Source organism: Anguilla anguilla, chromosome 15, assembly GCF_013347855.1.
Source record: "Anguilla anguilla isolate fAngAng1 chromosome 15, fAngAng1.pri, whole genome shotgun sequence".
Lineage (NCBI taxonomy): Eukaryota > Metazoa > Chordata > Actinopteri > Anguilliformes > Anguillidae > Anguilla > Anguilla anguilla.
In genome coordinates this window covers 34,166,459-34,185,092 of record NC_049215.1, presented here as the reverse complement: position 1 = coordinate 34,185,092, position 18,634 = coordinate 34,166,459, and the positions used below count along the sequence as shown (strand labels likewise).

General features: G+C 45.4%; 1 protein-coding gene and 1 long non-coding RNA gene across 4 annotated transcripts in view; both read right to left on the bottom strand.

Annotated features, from left to right (window-relative positions):
* LOC118214597 (epidermal growth factor-like protein 6) overlaps positions 1-6,804 on the bottom strand; it is a 16,712-nt gene extending 9,908 nt beyond the window's left edge. For both annotated transcript variants that reach the window (XM_035394683.1, XM_035394684.1), the window contains exons 1-5: positions 6,146-6,804; positions 3,479-3,585; positions 2,645-2,737; positions 1,486-1,605; positions 993-1,112 (exon numbers count right to left, since the gene is read on the bottom strand). In XM_035394683.1, coding sequence (XP_035250574.1) covers positions 993-1,112; positions 1,486-1,605; positions 2,645-2,737; positions 3,479-3,585; positions 6,146-6,219 — 514 coding nt within the window. In that variant the 5' untranslated portion in view covers positions 6,220-6,804. The remainder of the gene's footprint in view (positions 1-992; positions 1,113-1,485; positions 1,606-2,644; positions 2,738-3,478; positions 3,586-6,145) is intronic.
* An 18-nt stretch (positions 6,805-6,822) lies between these two features.
* The window catches only part of LOC118214596, a 33,344-nt gene continuing 21,532 nt past the window's right edge, over positions 6,823-18,634 (bottom strand). Inside the window, exon 3 of one of the 2 annotated variants that reach the window (XR_004762651.1) lies at positions 6,823-7,168. This is a non-coding gene — a long non-coding RNA (uncharacterized LOC118214596). Of the gene's footprint in view, positions 7,169-17,978; positions 18,128-18,634 lie in introns of those variants that run through there. The other variant, XR_004762652.1, reaches the window with a different exon arrangement.

Below are 18,634 nucleotides of genomic sequence, written 5' to 3'. Positions count from 1 at the left end.
TTCAATGGGAAAAACTGTTTATTTAAAAAAAAAAAAAAAAAAGGTAGTGAAAATATTTATCTGTAGGGGTGTTATCACGAATGAACTCTTTCCTGTCGCACTTCCTGTTTTGAATTACTTGGCTTTCCCTGCAGTTTAGTTTTGTTATTCATAGACGAGTCTCACTTTCCTAAAAAAACAGATTAATCTTTCAATGAAGGCAGAAGCCCAAAAACTTCAATATACGACACACTAGTATGGCACATTAATCATTTCATCTCTTCACTGCTTTTCCTGTGGAGACATAAATTGTGTCATATACAAACCAAGAGGACAAGAACTATAAACTATCCTGTGTAATTAAAAACTAGGCTTGAAAAGACTTGAAAAGAGGGGAGAAGCCCAAGCCATAGCTGAAGTAGTAAAATGAACCTCCATGATTTTAATACAATGATTCATTCTTTGTGTCCAAAAAAATATATATATATATATATATATATACTGTATATATCTGATTTTAAAATGATTGTGTATTTATTAGATTTCTTTGTTGACATTTTCAGTGGAAATATATTAACAGACTTGCCACCTCCAGCACCAGCCACAGGCCCGGGGCGTGTCCAGTAGCGTGTCCTCTGGAATTTGATTGGCTACCGAAGGTGCCACTCCTATTTTTCCACCTATGATAGTGCATTATCATTGGGTAATATAACTGTTGGCGATGGTGTGGCCATCCCAGAAAGAAATTACTGGTAACCCCCCCCCCCACACCCCCCCAAAACAGGACCGTTCTACAGTCATGTGACAGGCCCCGGAGAAGAGAGCGAGAACAGACGGACTCTACGCACAGCTGTTCTCGCAAAAAAAAACCAGCTGTCTCATTGCGCGGGGCAACCTCCGCCATGCTGCGTGAAACCACCAGTCGGCCTGCGGCCCAGCCGGGCGGTGAGGGGTCAGGGTTCAGGGGTCAGGGGTTGGGGGGAGGAGGTCGGGGGGAGGGGGGGGTCGCTCACCGATGCAGTTCCGTCCATCTGGGGCCAGCTGAAGGCCGGTGGAGGGGCAGAGACAGCGCATCTCCCCCTGCACCTCCTCACAGCCGTACTGGCAGTGGGCCAGGGCGCACGTCCTGGAGTCTGAGGGACAGAAACGTGTGATTGACGGCCAGCGATCGACAGCCAGTGCCTGTACAGAAGCCCCTCCCCTTATACTCCCTCACTGGAACAGAAGCCCCTCCCACCTCCCCAATAATGACCTGTACAGAGGCCCCTCCCCTTATACTCCCTCACTGGAACAGAAGCCCCTCCCACCTCCCCCATAATGACCCGTACAGAAGCCCCCTCCCACCTCCCTCCTCCCCCATAATGACCTGTACAGAAGCCCCTCCCCTTACACTCCATCACTTTAACAGAAGCCCCACCCTCCTCCCCCATAATGACCGGTACAGAGCCCCCCCCCCCCCCCCCCCCCCCCCCCCCCCCCCCCCCCCCCCCGTCACCCTGTACTCACTGATGCAGGATCCGTCGGGCGAGAGGGTGTACCCGTTGAGGCAGTAGCACTTGTAGCTGCCGTGCGTGTTCATGCAGCGGTGTTCACAGGGGCGTGGCTTCAGGCCACACTCGTTCAGATCTGCAGAGAGAGAGAGAGAGAGAGAGCCGCACGGTCAATCCGTCCCGACCTTCCTTTCCTTTCCTTTTTCTTTTCTTTATAATAATAACAATAAATAAAAAAATAAAAAAAAAGAAAAACAAGTGGCAAAAAGCTAAAGAAATGTTAGAGAAGGAGGAAAAGGCGGTTGGGGTGGACAGACAGAGAAAGGACATAGACTGAACAACCAGAAGTGTCAGACATGGACCGATACAGACAGGACGCCGACTCTACGAACATGGGTGATACAGAAAAACAGACATGGATTCTTCCTCTCGTGGACTCCCTCGGACACACACTCGGTGATGACAGCGATGACGATCACACTATCCACCCGCTCATCCTGGTCAAGGTCACATGGGATGCTGGAGGCTATCCCAGCATGCATTGGGCGAGAGGCAGGAATACACCCTGGACAGGTCGCCAGTCTATCGCAGGGCACGATCACACTACATTATTACACATTCAGCTCATCACCTGCCTGCATTCTGGCCGCCCTCAAACAACCCCTTTTTTCTGCTTTTCATTTTAGCAGCTGGCTTAAATAATCCGTACCATAGAGTGCCTGTGAAACTGCTTTTTCTCCTGCAAGCCTGCATGGGAAGTGACCTCATGTGACTGGAACAGGGGCCGAGCAGCTCTGAACCTCAGAGAGACTGACAAACTGCGCACGCTGCGCATTCTCAAATAACCCGACTCGTGTTCTCAAACAACCCAACCGCAGCGCGTTCTCAAACAACCCAACCCGTGTTCTCAAACAACCCAACCACTGCGCGTTCTCAAACAACCCAACCGCTGCATGTTCTCAAACAACCCAACCGCTGCGCGCTCAAACAACCCGACAGCAGCGCGTTCTCAAACAACCCAACCGCTGCGCGTTCTCAAACAACCCAACCGCTGCATGTTCTCAAACAACCCCGACCTTCCGCCACTCCAAGAAGAGAAACAGAAAGAGCAAAAGTCGAACAAGGCAGAGGAAACATCGGAGTCCATTTTATGAGCCGCCGTTAACATCACTGACCTTGGCTGCAGGTCTTTCCCGTGTAGCCCGGAAAGCATCTGCATCTGTTGGGCCCGACGCACTCTCCGTGCTTGCAGCCATGTTCACACTGGGCTGGGGGGGTTCGACAGGGGAACAAAATAACCATGGGGGGTTAGAGCGTGCTCAGTGGGGTAAGAGAGCTGTTAGAGTGAGAGCAGGGTTAAGTTAAGTGTGTCCAGTGGAGTTAGAGAACTTTTAGAGTGTGTTCAGGCTTGAAATAGAGCGTGCTCATTGTGTGGTTTAAATTCGCCCCGATTGAGGTCAGAGTTTGATCAAGGCTTTGTGCACTTAGAACACTACCAGAGTGGTTCTAGTCTGCATTGTCTGTTTAAATATTGGTATTGGTACTCACACATCACAATTGGTATACAGTGATTTTTTTTTTAACTTAAAGAGGTAAATATCCAAGATATCAGGGTGTTTTACCTCCCATGTTACAAGAAATGGCGACTTAATCTGATAGACTGATGGAGAATTTAACCTCCCCTGGAAAGACTATAACACACATGGCTGAACTCTGTGCAACACACCCCTGGAGTCTCCCACCAAGCTTCAGTAATATTTACGACACCATATTCACCTACAGGTCAAACCGGGTCATTTTTATCGTCCAATTTATAATCCCGCGTATGTCCAAACACTGAAGTCTATTCACACCTTAACTTAACTGCTAAAATGAATGGCTTCGGTTAAAAAATAACAGGCTTTTTATTTGTCACGGGGGGATGGCCTGATGCCTGTGCAGTGAAATAGGGGGATGTGGAGGTGAGTGGAGGGAGGAGGGGGAGGAGGGGGGAAGGGGGGGGGGCGTACCTTCACACTGGCCGAATTGGTTCCTGGTCCAGCCGTAGCAGCACTCTAGCCTCCTGCCGTAGCGGCACACGCCTGGATGGCTACCTGCCTGGACCTGTCTGGCGCTCCTGCAGGTGAGAGGACAGACAGGGACACGGCACCTCTGAATGCCAGGAACCCCGTTCACTAAAACCCTCCTGCTGTCCCGCAGGGTCAAAAAAAACCACCCTCTCCTGGGTTCCACAGCAGTCAAAACCCCCCAGTACATATTTATTTCAGAATTTTAAAAATATTTTTTAAAAACCGGTACACACTCAGGGTAGAAAGATTGTCTTATGAGGGTCACAAATAACCACTGATCAATTTCTCACACATACTGTGTGGTTTGGTAATTTTCTGTTTAATAACGACAGGCGTACTGTGGATTAGTTTCACGAACACAAACTATGCGTTTCTATAACTGCAGTCTTTGAAACAGGGCCGCATGGGGCGTAACTCAACCAGCTGGACTGAGTGCTGATTGAGTTGGGTTGAGTTGGGTTGAGTTGGCCTAACCTCAGGTGCTATTTAACCACAATACGACGCACCCTAATAACGCCAGCAGCTACAGGAGCTGCAGGTTCCACTCTCTAATTAACCTCGTCTTCAAAGGCTAAACCAACTGACCACAAAAGAGAGAGAGAGGTATGCCATCTCCTCGGTGGGGCGGCATGTCCCATACCTATACAGAACCAAGAGTTTGGCACTTTTCAGGGTTCCCCACAGAAATAACCACAACAGCCACAGACACTCAGCCCTTAAAAACATTCATTTCTGTACATTCTGACCCCATTTCAACAGACAGAATTCACAAAAAAGCTCATACGTCCACACAATACAGCCCCAAACCTTTAAAGTTTTTTCTCTTCTTCATCTTCAAACATAAGTTTCTTGAAACTATTTAGGAAACATTGGGTAGCATTGCTTTGGAATACAGCTTGTTTAATTTGTGTGAGGTAAGATAGTCAATATTGTTTCTTGTAACTTGGTATAATACTTTTAATGGCAGGCCTACATGTTGGCTGTTTGAATGAATGACTTATAGACAGTGCTCTGTATGTGTGAATAACTTGCCATTTTTGTACAATGAAAAAATGTGTTTTTCATCTGATTTTATTGTTTACATTATCCAAGTACTATTATTACAGCTTTATTTCACTTGAACTCTAATTGTAAATGAATTAGTATGAACGACTGTTGTTGTATGTTGTGCTTCTACTTTTATACTACTTGTTCTGTATGTCTTTCTTATTTGCTTTGGCAACATGTACTATGTGTTTTTCATGCCAATAAAGCAGATTGAATTGAACTGAGCTGAACTGAAATTGAGAGAGACAGACAAAGAGCCATCTGGATATAATTCCACATCACAAAAAAGCCCTGAGCAGTGAAATTAAGTTGTACATTATTCAGTACACATCAGTGCGGAATCAAAGCTTCCTCATCCTTCAGTGAGAGCTCTTTCGCAGAGATAGCATGCTCCACACCTTACTTCAGTGTTGCTTCAGTATGCATCCTGCTGTATAAATGGATGCTGTGTAGAAGTTGTGTGAGTCGCTCTGGATAAGAGCATCTGCTAAATGCCTGTAATGTAATGTACAACTGTAATGCATTTTCCAGTCTAAAGTAGGAAGAGCATATTACATGAAAAAAAAAAACTTTGCATATAGGAATTCCCCTTAAATCTGTCTTGCATTTTTCCCTGTTGTGCTGTACCCTTTCAGTTGTCCCACAGTAGACAAGCCCCAGACTCCAAACGGGACCTGGGGGGGGGGAGGGGGGGTGGACTGAAACCTGAGGGAGTTGACTGACACCAGAATAGCCCCACAGGACGTGGAGTTCACAGAGTGACAGGTGCCCTGCGGCTACTGACAGATGCTTTCGGCCACATTTCGCTGAGCAGAGCCCGTACCCCACACAGAGAGGGCCAGCGTGCCGTTGGTGTGGAAGTGTGGTTGTACCACGCACATACATTAACGGCATTATAAACGGAAACAAGCCTGTTCTGCGTTACTCAGTAAACAGCAAATGCAAAGACCTAATATCCCCTGGTTTGTGTCCTCTCAAGGCAGCTGACTCATACTGAAAATCTCATTTAATTTTCCTAAATACATATAAATACATTTGGAATGGTCTACCTTTGGTCAAACTCCACATCATAGGAATGAATTTAATTTTAAAAAAATTTAAATTTACATGAATAACACGGCAATCACAAAAATTCTGCAGAACTGCAATCTGAATTCACTTCAACAAAAACTGCATTTCTTTCATTGTTCTCACCTCAGGAGCCATACGCACTGCAGAGAGCCAGAACACCATAAATAAAAATCATCCTGCTTTTTATAAACGGCAAGCAAATAAGGTGTTTGAATCCACTTTTAAATCCCGTAAGACTCAAAAGTCTACCCAAGCGGGACTGGTTTACTGTTTTGTTACTATAGTTACTGGAAAATTGCTGTTGCTTCCCTTTGGTCTTTACCCAAAATCATACATTCATACATAAAATCATTATGTTAAAAGACCCAGTATACTACACCGCCGCATACGCACTGACCCAGGACTGTTCGGCCGGTGCGTTTGGTGATGGGACCCTGAGAGGCTTCAGTAACGCACAGAGGAACGGCCCGAATGCCACCGCAGACTCACCTGGACAGGTGTGCGCTCCCCACGGACAGGAGGAGGAGGAGGGGCAGGGCGCCGATCCAGCCGCGGGGCTGCATGTCTCCGTCCGCCGGCCCGTCTGCTTTCGCTCTCTCCCTCCGTCTCCCTCGCGCTCCTCTCCTCCCTGATCCCTCGCTCCACGCGTTCAACTGCAGGGGAAGCCTTGCAGGAGTCTGAGATCTCACACTCTCTCTCTCTCTTTCTTTATCTCTCTCTCTCACACACACACTTTGTCTTTCTGCCTCTCTCTCTCTCTCACACACTCTCTCTCTCTTTCTCTCTCTCTCACATACACTCTGTCTTTCTTCCTCTCTCTCTCTCTCACTCTGTCTTGCTCTCTGACTCACTCTCTCTCTCCCTCACACACACACACTCTCTGCTTTGTTCTGTGTTTACCTGCTCCTCTCATACACACGTTCCCTCTCTGTCTGTCTGTCTCTCTCTCTCACACACACACTCTCCCTCTCTTTGTCTCTCTGTCTCTCTCTCTCTCTCTCTCCCTCTCTCTCTCTCTCTCTCATGTACTCCGTGTGTCTGTAAGCTGGCTCCCAGATGGAGTGTCTCCCAGTCCTGGCAGGAATTCCAGAGGTGGGCTGTCATTACAATGAGTGACACGGGAGAGGGAGGGGTGGGGGAGGGGGGACGCGGCCTGGGGGGGGGGGGGGGCTTCAGACGTCTCCTTTCCGAAACCCAATACAGGGGAGCATGATTGATCTAGCGTGCTCTGTTCCTCAAACTGCACTGCTGGCTGGCAAAAAAATAAAAATAAAAATCATGCCTGAAATCAGTAGGATCACATTAATGCTACTACAGATTTTTAAACGGTCACTCTGTCCACCGTGTGCATCTCCCACTGTTCCCGGCAGCACCATTTAGCTTCCTGCCCAAGACTTTGGATTTCACCGATCTAGTCCACTTTATCCTCTCCCTGGCTTTTTAAAACAAACCCAGCTTTCAGGAACTTCCAGGAGGAAAACAGGCCACCATTTCCAGTCCTGCTGTGTGCTTCTGTAAGAAAATAAAACCAAAGGCAAGTATTTGGTTACACATAGCATGTATTAATATAACAGAATATATTAAACGATGAATGTTTTTTTAAATATGTGAAAAATACCTGAATAGACTGAAACTGTAAAAAGGGAACCTTACAAAACAGATTTAAACAGTGGCAGTGTAAATTCTGAAGATGTGGCACATATTTTAAATAATGATTCTTAACAAGCAGTATATACACACTCAAAAGCAAAAAAAAAAAAAAGTTGAGTAAAATATTTCAACATTGTAAAAAAAAAAAACGAATTTCAAGGTGATGTTCTGTTCTATACAGGAATAATTTCACTGGAATTGTAGTCGTCCCATACATTACACATGTATAGAATCATTTCCCAGGAATTGTAGTCCTCCCATACATTACACATGTACAGAATAATTTCCCAGGAATTGTAGTCCTCTCATGCATTACACATGTATAGAATCATTTCACTGGAATTGCAGTCCTCACATTCTACAGGTAAAAAATCTACAGGTTTGTTATTGTTATTGAATTATAAAGTGTCAATGTAAAAAGCTCATGCTACGCTCCCCTTTTGTGGAAACGCTCAGAGACGGCATGTGCGTTCCCCATTGGTGTAATAATCGGAAATAATCGGTCAAACGTATTCGGTTAATTGAGGAGCCCCATCTGTTACTCCCAGCTGGTTTAGGCTTTGATGTGTTTGGCCAAAATAGCCCCCCCACCCCCCCATAAAGCAAGGCTCTCACACATGCCGGCCTCAAGTTCAGGAGAAGATAATATCCGCTATTAAAGGCCTTTTTACGGGCCTGAGCGTCTGACATCTGGTCAGGTAGCAAAAACGCTCCCAGCTAAGGGAGATCTCCTGTGGGTCCCGTTCCACTCCGAAATCACACCTCGTCTCAAGCTCCGTAGATTAAGCGGAAAACGTTGAGCAAAATGGCACAACGGTTGTCATGAGCCCTTTCACCATGGCCTTTTAATGACAGAGTAACACGTGCAGCAAAACGCCATGCACAGGCCATAATGTGTACACACAGTGCGAAATGTCTTACACGTGTATTTATGTCTTATTCTGACCATGTACTTGTGGTTATGTTCCAATGACCATCCTTGCATTTATAAATAATAAAGCATCTAGTATTTCAGCATTGCTCTAAATTCTGTGTGACGCACTGAAACATGGTTATGAATGTTAATGATTGACAAAGCTTCTGAGTCGGTAAAGTTCACGAGTTCAGGATTAGTCAACAGATCGGCTCAAAAATCATGACAAGGGGCACTAGCCTGAAAAAATTTTGCAAAACCCCAACATGATAAAAGAAACAAAGCTCAATTACACCATGGTTATTTTGTGCTGAAGTTAAACAAGTTATAGAGAGACACACTAATGCATTTTAGCATTCATAATTTACCCTTGTGTCGTTCGATAAAGACAAGCAAGTGCTACCTTTTTCCTCAAGCTTCTGCTAGCAAGACCATGTCATAGTGGCAGTTTGCCAGGGAATTTGACCCGTTTCCTTTCTGAAGCCGTTTTGATAAAAGGTAGCGTAGAACAACGCCAGCCCCAGCGCACAGTTGATGGCAGCGTGCCAGCTTTAATGAAGCTCCTTCGTCTTTCATATTCAAACAGCCACAACATCAAAAACTCTGGAGTGAATGAAGCGGCTCACAGTAAAGCTCCTTGAATTTCACACACAGGGAGAGGTGAGGAACAAAGTTAATTACTCGCATATGAGTGAAAATGCCTGCCCTGCACAGCCAGGCTCTCCGGCAGCTTGGCTTGTGTGTGATTTCCGTGCCAAGGATGGATGTACTGCACCCGACGTGTGGTGTGTGTGTGTCTGTGTGCGTGTGTTTGCGCCTGTGAGTGTACATGCGTTTGTGTCTGTGCACGCTTGTGTATGTGTGTTTGCGCACGTGTGCCTGTGTGTGTGTGTGCGTGTGCCTGCGTATACGTGTTTGTGTGTGTGTGCCTGTGTGTGTATCTGTTTGTGTGTGTGTGTGTGCGTCTGGGGTCTCATGGTAGTTGGCTGCATAACTGACACATCTCTGGAAGAGATTTCAGCATTCTTCTGAAATATCAAGTTTTGGCCAAACAAACCAAACAGGGCTTATAGTCAGTAAGTGCCAGCCATTAATTTGTAATTTGCCGAGCGTGGGGCATGTAACATAGACCAGTTGTGAGATGATTGCAAATTGCAGGCCTCTCCAAAAACCAAGAGAGCCAATTATCGAGGTACTCCTCCATTTCAGTCATCCCGAGAAGCCTCTCAATCCAAGTGCTTCTTTCTGCATCCCAGAATAAGTGTTTCAGGCACTCGTGTTAAAAATGAATATCGTGTTATGAATATCACGATCTGTGTGAGAGTAGCATTATGTGTATTGACGTTGACTTTGAGCAGACATCTGTCTATAAGTAAAGGATTGAAATTGGGGGGGGGGGGGGGGTTGGGGGTTGTTGTACAACACTCACTCTCTGTCCTCATGGGAGAGAAGGGGCCCATTAAACAGCCTGCCCTGCATTTCTAAACCTTTTTTTATCCAGTTCTATCCACAAATCAGTATGAGGGATGTCATTATTGTAATTGGACATGTTGATAACTGTTTGGATATAATAATTTATTAGGCCTGTTAGACGTGCACAGGAATTATCCGCAGGAGAGAACAGCTAAATATTTGTGCTCGCTACGGAGTGGGGACCGGGGAAGGGGGGGGGGGGGGGAGTTAACATGACACCGTGTGATAAGAACCAAATCCTTACAATGGTGTTTAATTAATCAACCTTTTCTCCAGGCACAGACATTATTCAAAGCAACAACTGAATTAAGGGTTTCTTCTTTTTTTCTTTCTTTTTTTTTACTGAAATAATCCCTACAATTAAACCAGTTCCTTTATCGGAACGCAGGAGACAGAAATGGCTTGGCAAGGCCACAAAATTTAAACAATAGCCTCATTAGTGAGCCGGAATAATGTAATTATTAGAGTGCTCTAATGGTACTCTCATCGGAGAGGCGGAATAATAATTTTGTTAAAACGCCATAATCCTCTCATTACAGAGCTGTTAACTATAATACTACCCCCCCCCCCCCTTGTGATTGGTCAGATGTGCACTCTTCTACCCACATTACAAAACATAGGCACTGGTCTGAGAATTTCACTGTGCAATAAGAATAGATGTATGAGCGGCTATGTAATGATACTGATCATCTCTGTGGAAGGGAAAATAAAACCTGGTTCATGTGCTATTTCCTCTTAAACATGGAAAAAAAATCAAAAGTCAGAAGTACATTACATACAGGCATTTTCAGTAGACACTCTTCCCCTTTCACAGCACCTTACACAGCTTTTAAAAAAAAAATTTTAATTCTTTTTTTATTTTTTTTTACATAATATCCATTTTATACGGCTGTACATTTACTGAAGTAATTCAGGTTAGGCACCTTTCTGAAGGGTGCAACGGCAGTGTTGGCCCTGGGAATTGAGCCTGCAACCCTTTAGCAGAAGGTACACAGCCACCCGTACATTCAGCTGTATGTATCCCCCATCATGCAAGAGTCCTTAAAACCTTTTGTGTGCCACATGCTCTTCGCAATTCCTTACATCACAAAAACAGACAAAAAGTCTTCTCAGATTTAGAAGCCTTAGTTTCTCTTGACACCTTCAAGGTGCAGGATCCTCTACCTTTTTTTTTTGCCGAGATTTACACGGCTATAAATTAGACATCTTTTTTTTTTATTACCATCATTTTATTTTATTTTGTATTTTTTAATCTCACGCCACATTTAGCGCCTTGGATCTGTCAGCGAGCTGGCCGTCCTTCTCCTGCGCAGGAATGTTTGGCTGTACCCGAAGACTGAAATGTGACTTAATGATAATCGGTGGGGTAGGGGAAATTCCACGTCCTCGAGGGAGACAACATTCCACACAAGCCCACCGCTTGTTTGTTTGTTTGTCACCTGGCGCGCGTCCATAATACGCCGCTCTCGCACTGTTCCTGTCACGGACCAAAAACGCTTCTATCATTTCCCATTTCTTCTATCATTTCCCTCCTGGTACAAACAGCACCAGCCATTTAAAAAAAAAAAGATCTTAGAATGTGACTAAGTTGCTATCGTCACAATCAACCGTCACGGTTTAGAAACATGCATAAAACCTCTATTCGTGGATTGAATACATGCAGTCTTTTGGCAAAAGGCGTTCTCAATGTCGGTCCGGTCTGCCCAGCTGTACCCACATTAGCGGCCAGCTCCACGATCCTCGGTACTGTCGCTGAAACTAAACTCACCCCATGAGCTGATCAGGCTCCTCCTATGTGCCCTCCCTCAGGACCAGCCAAACCAAAATGTTTTCTTCCATACAGTTTATGCCTCTATTAACAGCACCCACCCTCCTGGAGGCTCCATTAGCCAATCAGAGAGCTACCCCCCCTTCCCCCCATTCACACCCCCCTGGGGACAGAGATCAGTCACCGAACGAATATAAATAACCCAAAAGGAGTGTTTGTTTCTTTTCTGCTTGCAACACTGCTTTGTGCCAAGCCCAAAGGAACATACGTACACCATGTTCTCAGGTCCTTTAATAAATATAATCTTTTTTTAAATCATGTATCACATTCATACAGAGTCCCATTGTCTCGAGATCTGATCTCAAAGCCAGAAAAGCTCCACAAGCATCAGCTGGCCTGCAGATGAGGAGATTAGAAATCGTGGCGATCGTTTTTGTGAAGGGGCCAGGTTTTAATTTGGCCAGGGCACTGAGGAACACAGCGTTCTCTAAGATCACACAAAGTTCTAAGAGTCTGTATCTCAGGACTTTGGGCCCTGCTTAACTTTGCATCCGAAAGACAACCCCCTCCACACTGCGCGGGGCAGTAGTCCCTGTCAGTGGCACTGGGTCAGAGCTTCCTGTTCGGACCAGAGAGAAGGAAGTCTACAAACGCCACGTCCAGCACAACAAAAACTTGCAAGCTTTCCCAGGTCGTCTCCAACCTCCAAACCTAAAGTTCTGACCAAGCCCACACACGCACCGCTAACCCTTCAGCCATGAGTTGGGAGAAGGTCACAGCCCGGCATGACTGCATCGGACAGTTTTAATTTCCGTCCTCCCCGGCCCCCCCACCAAACAAGCCATCAGCCCCCCGCATTTCGAGCATCCCCTCATTTTGAGTACCCCTTCATTTGGAGCGCCCCCGCATTAGAGCGTTCCGGCATTTCAGGCACCCCTCGCATTTCAATCCCCCCCCCCACCATTTCGTGTGCCGCCAGACACATTTCTCAGGCAGCGGAACGGCAGACGCCGGATCTGTTTCCTGAGCGCTCGGCGCGAGGGGTGACAGGAGCTGGAGTCAGGACGACACGCCTGACCGACTCCCGCCCCCCCCTCCACCGCCCCCCCCGACCGACGAAGCCGTGCAGGCCGACCCTAAACTGGGACCAGACCCAGATAAATCACCGTGAAACGGGGTCAAGTGGGCCTGGGCCAGGACACCAGATACGCCCCAGTAACCCGGGCCTTACATTACGGCAGAGTGGTTTGTGTTGTCTTAGGACAGCCGATACCCATTCACCCGCTCGGCCCAGAGAACACTGACTCTCCTCCCGCGCTGGTTTTCGGGTCGGTTTCGGCAGCAGTGAAAGCGAGCGGCTGCTTTTCGACGACGCGAGCGACGAGGGAAAACCATGACTTGCGTAGCGGTTCGTCTGCTGGAGCGGCGTTTTTTCCGTTGCGCACGCGTACGAATTAAATCCTGAGCTGTTGTTCGCAAATACATCCGTATAAAACCGTGTGAATCACAAGCACAAATAACAGGTTTTTCCTGTGATTTATGAAAAAAACGAATCACACGTTTTAGGTGATTTCCGAAAAAACAAATTACACACTTTTTATTTATATGGTGTATAAAACTCCTCACCACATAAATTTCATGTGCCTGTTCTCAGAGAGACTAGCTTAAGTCAAATTAATCTTTATAGGTTACATGTTCTCATCATGAGATAATTGAATATTATTCTTTTTTAGTTGTGCATATTTTTAGTAAGATCTTAAAAACACAATAGGCTATTCACTAAATGCTTATTTCATGCAAAGTTCATTTCATCTCAGTAAAATAGTATGAGGAAGTGTGTTTCACATACACACAAAACATGTGTAATTATTATCACAAACTCTTATTATAATCAATCATAAATCACAGCAACATTACAGACACACTGTTCCTGTGAATGACCAACACTTCACAGCATCACACAAAGACCATTTTCATGTCCAAACAAAGAGCTGGAAGTGCATGAGGGCTGCCGCACATTTTGAATAAAAGCTCAATAAAGATCCACAGTTAGTGGCACCGCACCGGTCTGTTATGATTGACAGGAAGTTCGCCTCGTTACCCTCCAGAGTACAGTGTGGGGTTTCTTGCATAAGGCTTCAAATCCGGCCATTTCCTTTATATTAATGAGCATCTGGTCCTACGAGGAAACTGACAGGCACATGCAAATTTAGGTTCTTTCTCAGGCTACTGCCAAACTTCTGTTTTTTTGTCTCCAAATTCTGACCCTGTTATTGTATATTCATCTGTGATGTGGAAACGTGGATTTTCTGTTGTCTCACTGTTGCCAGTATCACGCAAACAAATTACAATTCTGGCTGCATGTTTTTTGAGCATAGTTGTGAAACGTAAGAAAAAACGTTGATTGAATACAGGCCTTTATCGATTTAAATGGGCCACAGACGATGAGTGTCGCAAACAATTCATGATCTGCAGTTAATAAGGTTGTCGTCTAAGCGATGGAAAGCAATGTGTGCGCGCGCGCGTGTGTGTGTGCGAGCACACGTGTGTGTTTGTGTGTGCGCATGTGTGTACATGTGTATGTGATTGGTTATGTATGCTATGCTGTTTTCATTGTCAGGTTTCTGAGGTCAGAGCAGAGACATATTTTGCAAGAGTGTTTAGCACACACAGCGCCCCCTGCAGGCGCCAATGTTCAGATTTTTCAGACACATTTAAAGCCAGGCTGGCTCATCAAATCAATGAGCTAAGCATCGGGTAAGCCCAGGTATGTAACCAGATTTGATCAATTCTGCTCGTCATCAACCAACAGGCTTAAAGAATTAGTATATAAAATTCAAATGAACTAGTTAAATGACCTATAGGTTCAATCAGGATGCAATTTCATATTAAATCCCACAACTGAAGCTTATCAGGAGAGGACATTTTAAGACACTATCACAGGCATATGCCATACAGATTAGGCACTTGATCAGACAGGCCATATGCTACAACAAGTCAATTTTTTTCATAAATTGTGTTCATGAATAATTAAGTGTGTTACTGAGGGTTCAAGCTACTAACACTTGCTAGGTTCTCAGAACTCAGAAAGGATATATTTGCCTCAAGTGCCCATAAGATGGACATACTGAATTTTCTGAAATTCTAAATACTGAAGAAAATTCTCAAATGACACATTATCGTGAGCTGGTATGCTTTTCCTTGATCGTTCTCCTTACAAACTATGCTTCAGCTGTGAAGCAATGGTTGTGAAAGACCCTCTGACTTCCAACAACAAACATAAATTTTGGTGGCCCCTGGCTATTCTGCCTGTATTTTCCATTCAAAATAAGTCTTGCACACTACTGTGTACCACCTTGTCCAGCGAGGAGTTGCTAGCTGCAGCGACAGATATGAGCGACATTAAAAAATTTTGCTCATAAATTCACTGAAACAACTCTCAGGTCCAAAAAATAATAATTCATTTGTGGCTCAGTGTAGGCAAACTGCACATTCTATAATCAGAGGAGCAACCTTAATGCAGATATTATATTTAATTGTAACTGACATTTCAAAAGAGACCCCAAACAATCAAAAGGTAGTGAACAATGCCTCTCAGCAATCCTTCAGTTTTCTTCCAAATTTTTTTAATTTTTTAAATATCTCATTGGTGGGATGAAATATGACATGCTGGAGGGTTTCTCACTGAAGCTAAATTAGACTGATTTAGCTAAATTAATTATTTTGCTTCTTGATTAAGGACGTGCAATCAATCAGTTGTTTCACAGGCATCGAGGACTGGAGAGAGCATTATTATTCCAAAAAATGTGGTTTAGAATCAATGCAGTATTGAAGTTTCAATATTATTTTTTCCACAAGGGGCAGTCTCGAGTGGTTTCTGCACTAAGCTTCGTCATCACTGTGAATGAATGTCTCAGACAGTAAACCCAAAGATCCAATCCGAAGCAGCAGTCACACATCTTAGACAGGTGACTCTTGATTAAAAAGTCTGATGATATATTGACTCAAAGACGAGGGAGTTCCAGCTAATATGTTACTGAGTGATTGAATGTTTCACGGACTAAGATGGATGGTGGAGATGCTCCAGCAACAGTAATGCAATCAGCATTCATCTTGTAATTAAATGGCTAACGATGATTTGGTTTATTGGAACAGCACACCGTGTGCTGTTCTGACAGATTTAATTATCTCTCGCGCTGCAAGATGACCGAGAAAAAAAATATGGCGATGGCGGCAAAACGGCCTCTCTCAACGCGCGAGCTGGCGTTCGGTCACAGCCGGTTACAGCTCGCTCTCACACCCCTCGTGCTGCCCAGCTCGCTCTCTGACATCTCACCCAAGTGGAAGTGGAATTTTACCACAGGAAATGTGTGCGGGCGGCCGCAGTGCTTCACTCCGCCACAAGAGGCCGCTGTCTACTAATGCTCACTGAAACGGATGGGAGGAAGTTGAACTGTTTGATTTCCTGCTTTTGCATTTCAACGGCACAGGAAAGATACTCATTGTCGCAGTTTAAAATGCAGTTAAAGATTGACCTTTTAAAAGCCAACTTAAAATGGGAAAGCTTGAGAAATAGCTGCTCTGCACTCCTCCCTGCCAAATGTTTCAAATTTGCATTGCTTTTTTTCCAAGTAAAGATTTGACAGTTTACAGTTGTTTTTTTTTTTTGTTAAATAAAAAAGTGGTATCTACAATGACATTTTTTCATTATAATTTTGTTTTTGGCAAGCAAAAGTGAAATAAAACTGTGTAATTATGCTTTAACTCAACAGCCGTTTTGTGATGTGCTGTAAATGACTTTGATACGTTTCCAAGCCAAATTATTTCAGGAAATGCCATTATCTACTTCCTGGAACACTTGTGTTTCTTATTTCTGCTTTCTTTTAGCTGTTCCAACCTCTGATAACATTGCGCGCTCTCTGGTCCACAGCAGTTTGTGGACCCAGCTGTAAGAAACCTGAGTACAAGCCTTCCTAAATCAAGCAGATGCAAGTGCCGACGATTGCGTAATATACAATAAAAACTAACCGTGAAAACCGATATACACAGATGCTGTAGTGCTCAGCATAACCCAGTCCTATTTCACGGAGAGTCTGTGGCCCTCAAGTAGTCATAGAGTGAATATATAGATATATACAATGTGTGTGTGTGTGTGTGAGTGTTTGTGTATGGTGTGTACAGTGTGAGTATGCAGTGCGTGTGCGTGAGAGAGTGTGTGAGATAGTGTGTGTGTGTGTTTGTGTATGGTTTGTACAGTGTGAGAGTGTGTGTGTGTGTGTGTTTGTGTATGGTGTGAACGGTGTGAGTATGCAGTGCGTGTGTGTGTGTGCATGTGTGTGCACATGCGTGCGTGCATCCACTACACTCTCTCGCTGAAGAAGCTAACTGACTCTCGGCTGCGATGCAAGTTCGGAGACTCCTGAAGGGATCACTGTGAGAGAAACAGCTGTGTCAGAGACATCCTGCCTCCTGGGTTGGAGCTGAGCAGTGATTTTAATGGCAGAGGGGAGGGAGATAAACACAGGAGGAGCATTGTGTGGAAACCTGCTTTGATCTCTTCCTGTTCCAGAACGTTCTGGGACCAGCCATGGGCCTGTCCAGTGACCGCTGTTCTGTGTGATCATCACGCATCAGTAGTTTGCGTAGCAATCTGCTTGTGTCAGTGTTGTGCATAATAATCAGTTTTCCTGTAAGATATATATAAATATTAATATAGCAATTGGTGTTGCCAGTTTTGTATGCAGTCAAAAGTCTTTTAGTGCTGCGTAGCGACAGTGGTCTCTGTTGCCCCTAGCGATGACAATGTCAGTGTTGCCTTCTCATGGTCAATCCCAGCATTGTGTGGAGGTGGCTGTGTCAGTGCTGCGTCTGGTTATCGGCGGAGCGCGTTGGTATCGTGTATAATGACTCCTGTGTGAAAGTGCGGACTGGTCACCCTGTGTCCAGAGGTGACGTAATGCTCGTCAGGACTCGGTCGAATGGAGGGAAAGTGGAAGCAGCATCGTTCACTCAGGAGTGAAGCTCCCCCTCCTCCCTCTCTTCTCTCCGGCCCAGGCTGACGTAACGTGCCGTATGACATCACAGCCGCCCGGTGCGATGTCACGGCCGCAGAACAGCAGCGCAGACACGGCGAGGACGAGCGCTGCGGCAGAGCCCGAGCGGGATTGGCTGTTGACGGCGGCCTCCCCGCCTCTCTCTCTCGCTCGGCGGTGAGGTCAGGCCAGCAGCGCCGCAGGGTGCCGCCCGTGAACGACCTCTGCAGCGCCAGCTGCGACCTTGGCCACGGAACACAGAGAGGGAGACGGCGGGCCGAACCGGTCAGAGGCTCTCACCGGCGCTAAGCGGCTGACGCTGGGCACCAGCGGCCTCGTCCCGCATCCAGGCAAATGGGAAGTCCATATTTTCAGACGACACGCAGTACACAGTAAAATGGTCTCTTATCGTTCATAGAAAGAGACTTCAGTAAGCCAGCAGGGTCAAGGACAGTTATTTTTTGTGGCTACAAACTGACGTTCAGGTCGCTAGGCCACGGCTCTTTAATAGAGACGACCTGTTTATTTACGAAGAAGGGAGTAGTCACAGTCAGCAATGCTGATTTGTGGCCTGGTTCTTTTCTCCTCTGGTCTCTTCACAAGACATATTAGATGTGACAGCATTGTCATAGCAACTGGGGGGGAAAAAAAATTCAGGAGAGTAAGCAATCACAAACTGAACTGTCATAATGACAAAGACCGTGTGAAACTGTGTCTGATCCTGCACCAAGGTTGCGCTTTCATTTAAAATAAGTAATGTGTATGCTTTATTGTTGTTTATGTAAATATGATGGTACTGTAAATTAACAGATTTAAATAACTGTACATATTATTTTAGCCTGGTCCTATGTGTGCTTAAAGGGGGTTGTAACTGCTATAAATCATAAATGGGGTAATGACAGACTGTTCATTTTGAAGTCCAATCACGATAAAATGTATGACCTGATACTCTCTGCCCACTGCACTGTACTTCTGATCAAGTGATGTCACAGTGGTTTCTGTTGCCAGGTGACAGAGAGTGACAGCGCTAAGACAACCTCTGGACCAGCATGTGATGTCACAGTGGTTTCTGTTGCCAGGTGACAGAGAGTGACAGCACTTATACATGCATGGAGTGTCTGGACCAGCCGGTGATGGGACCA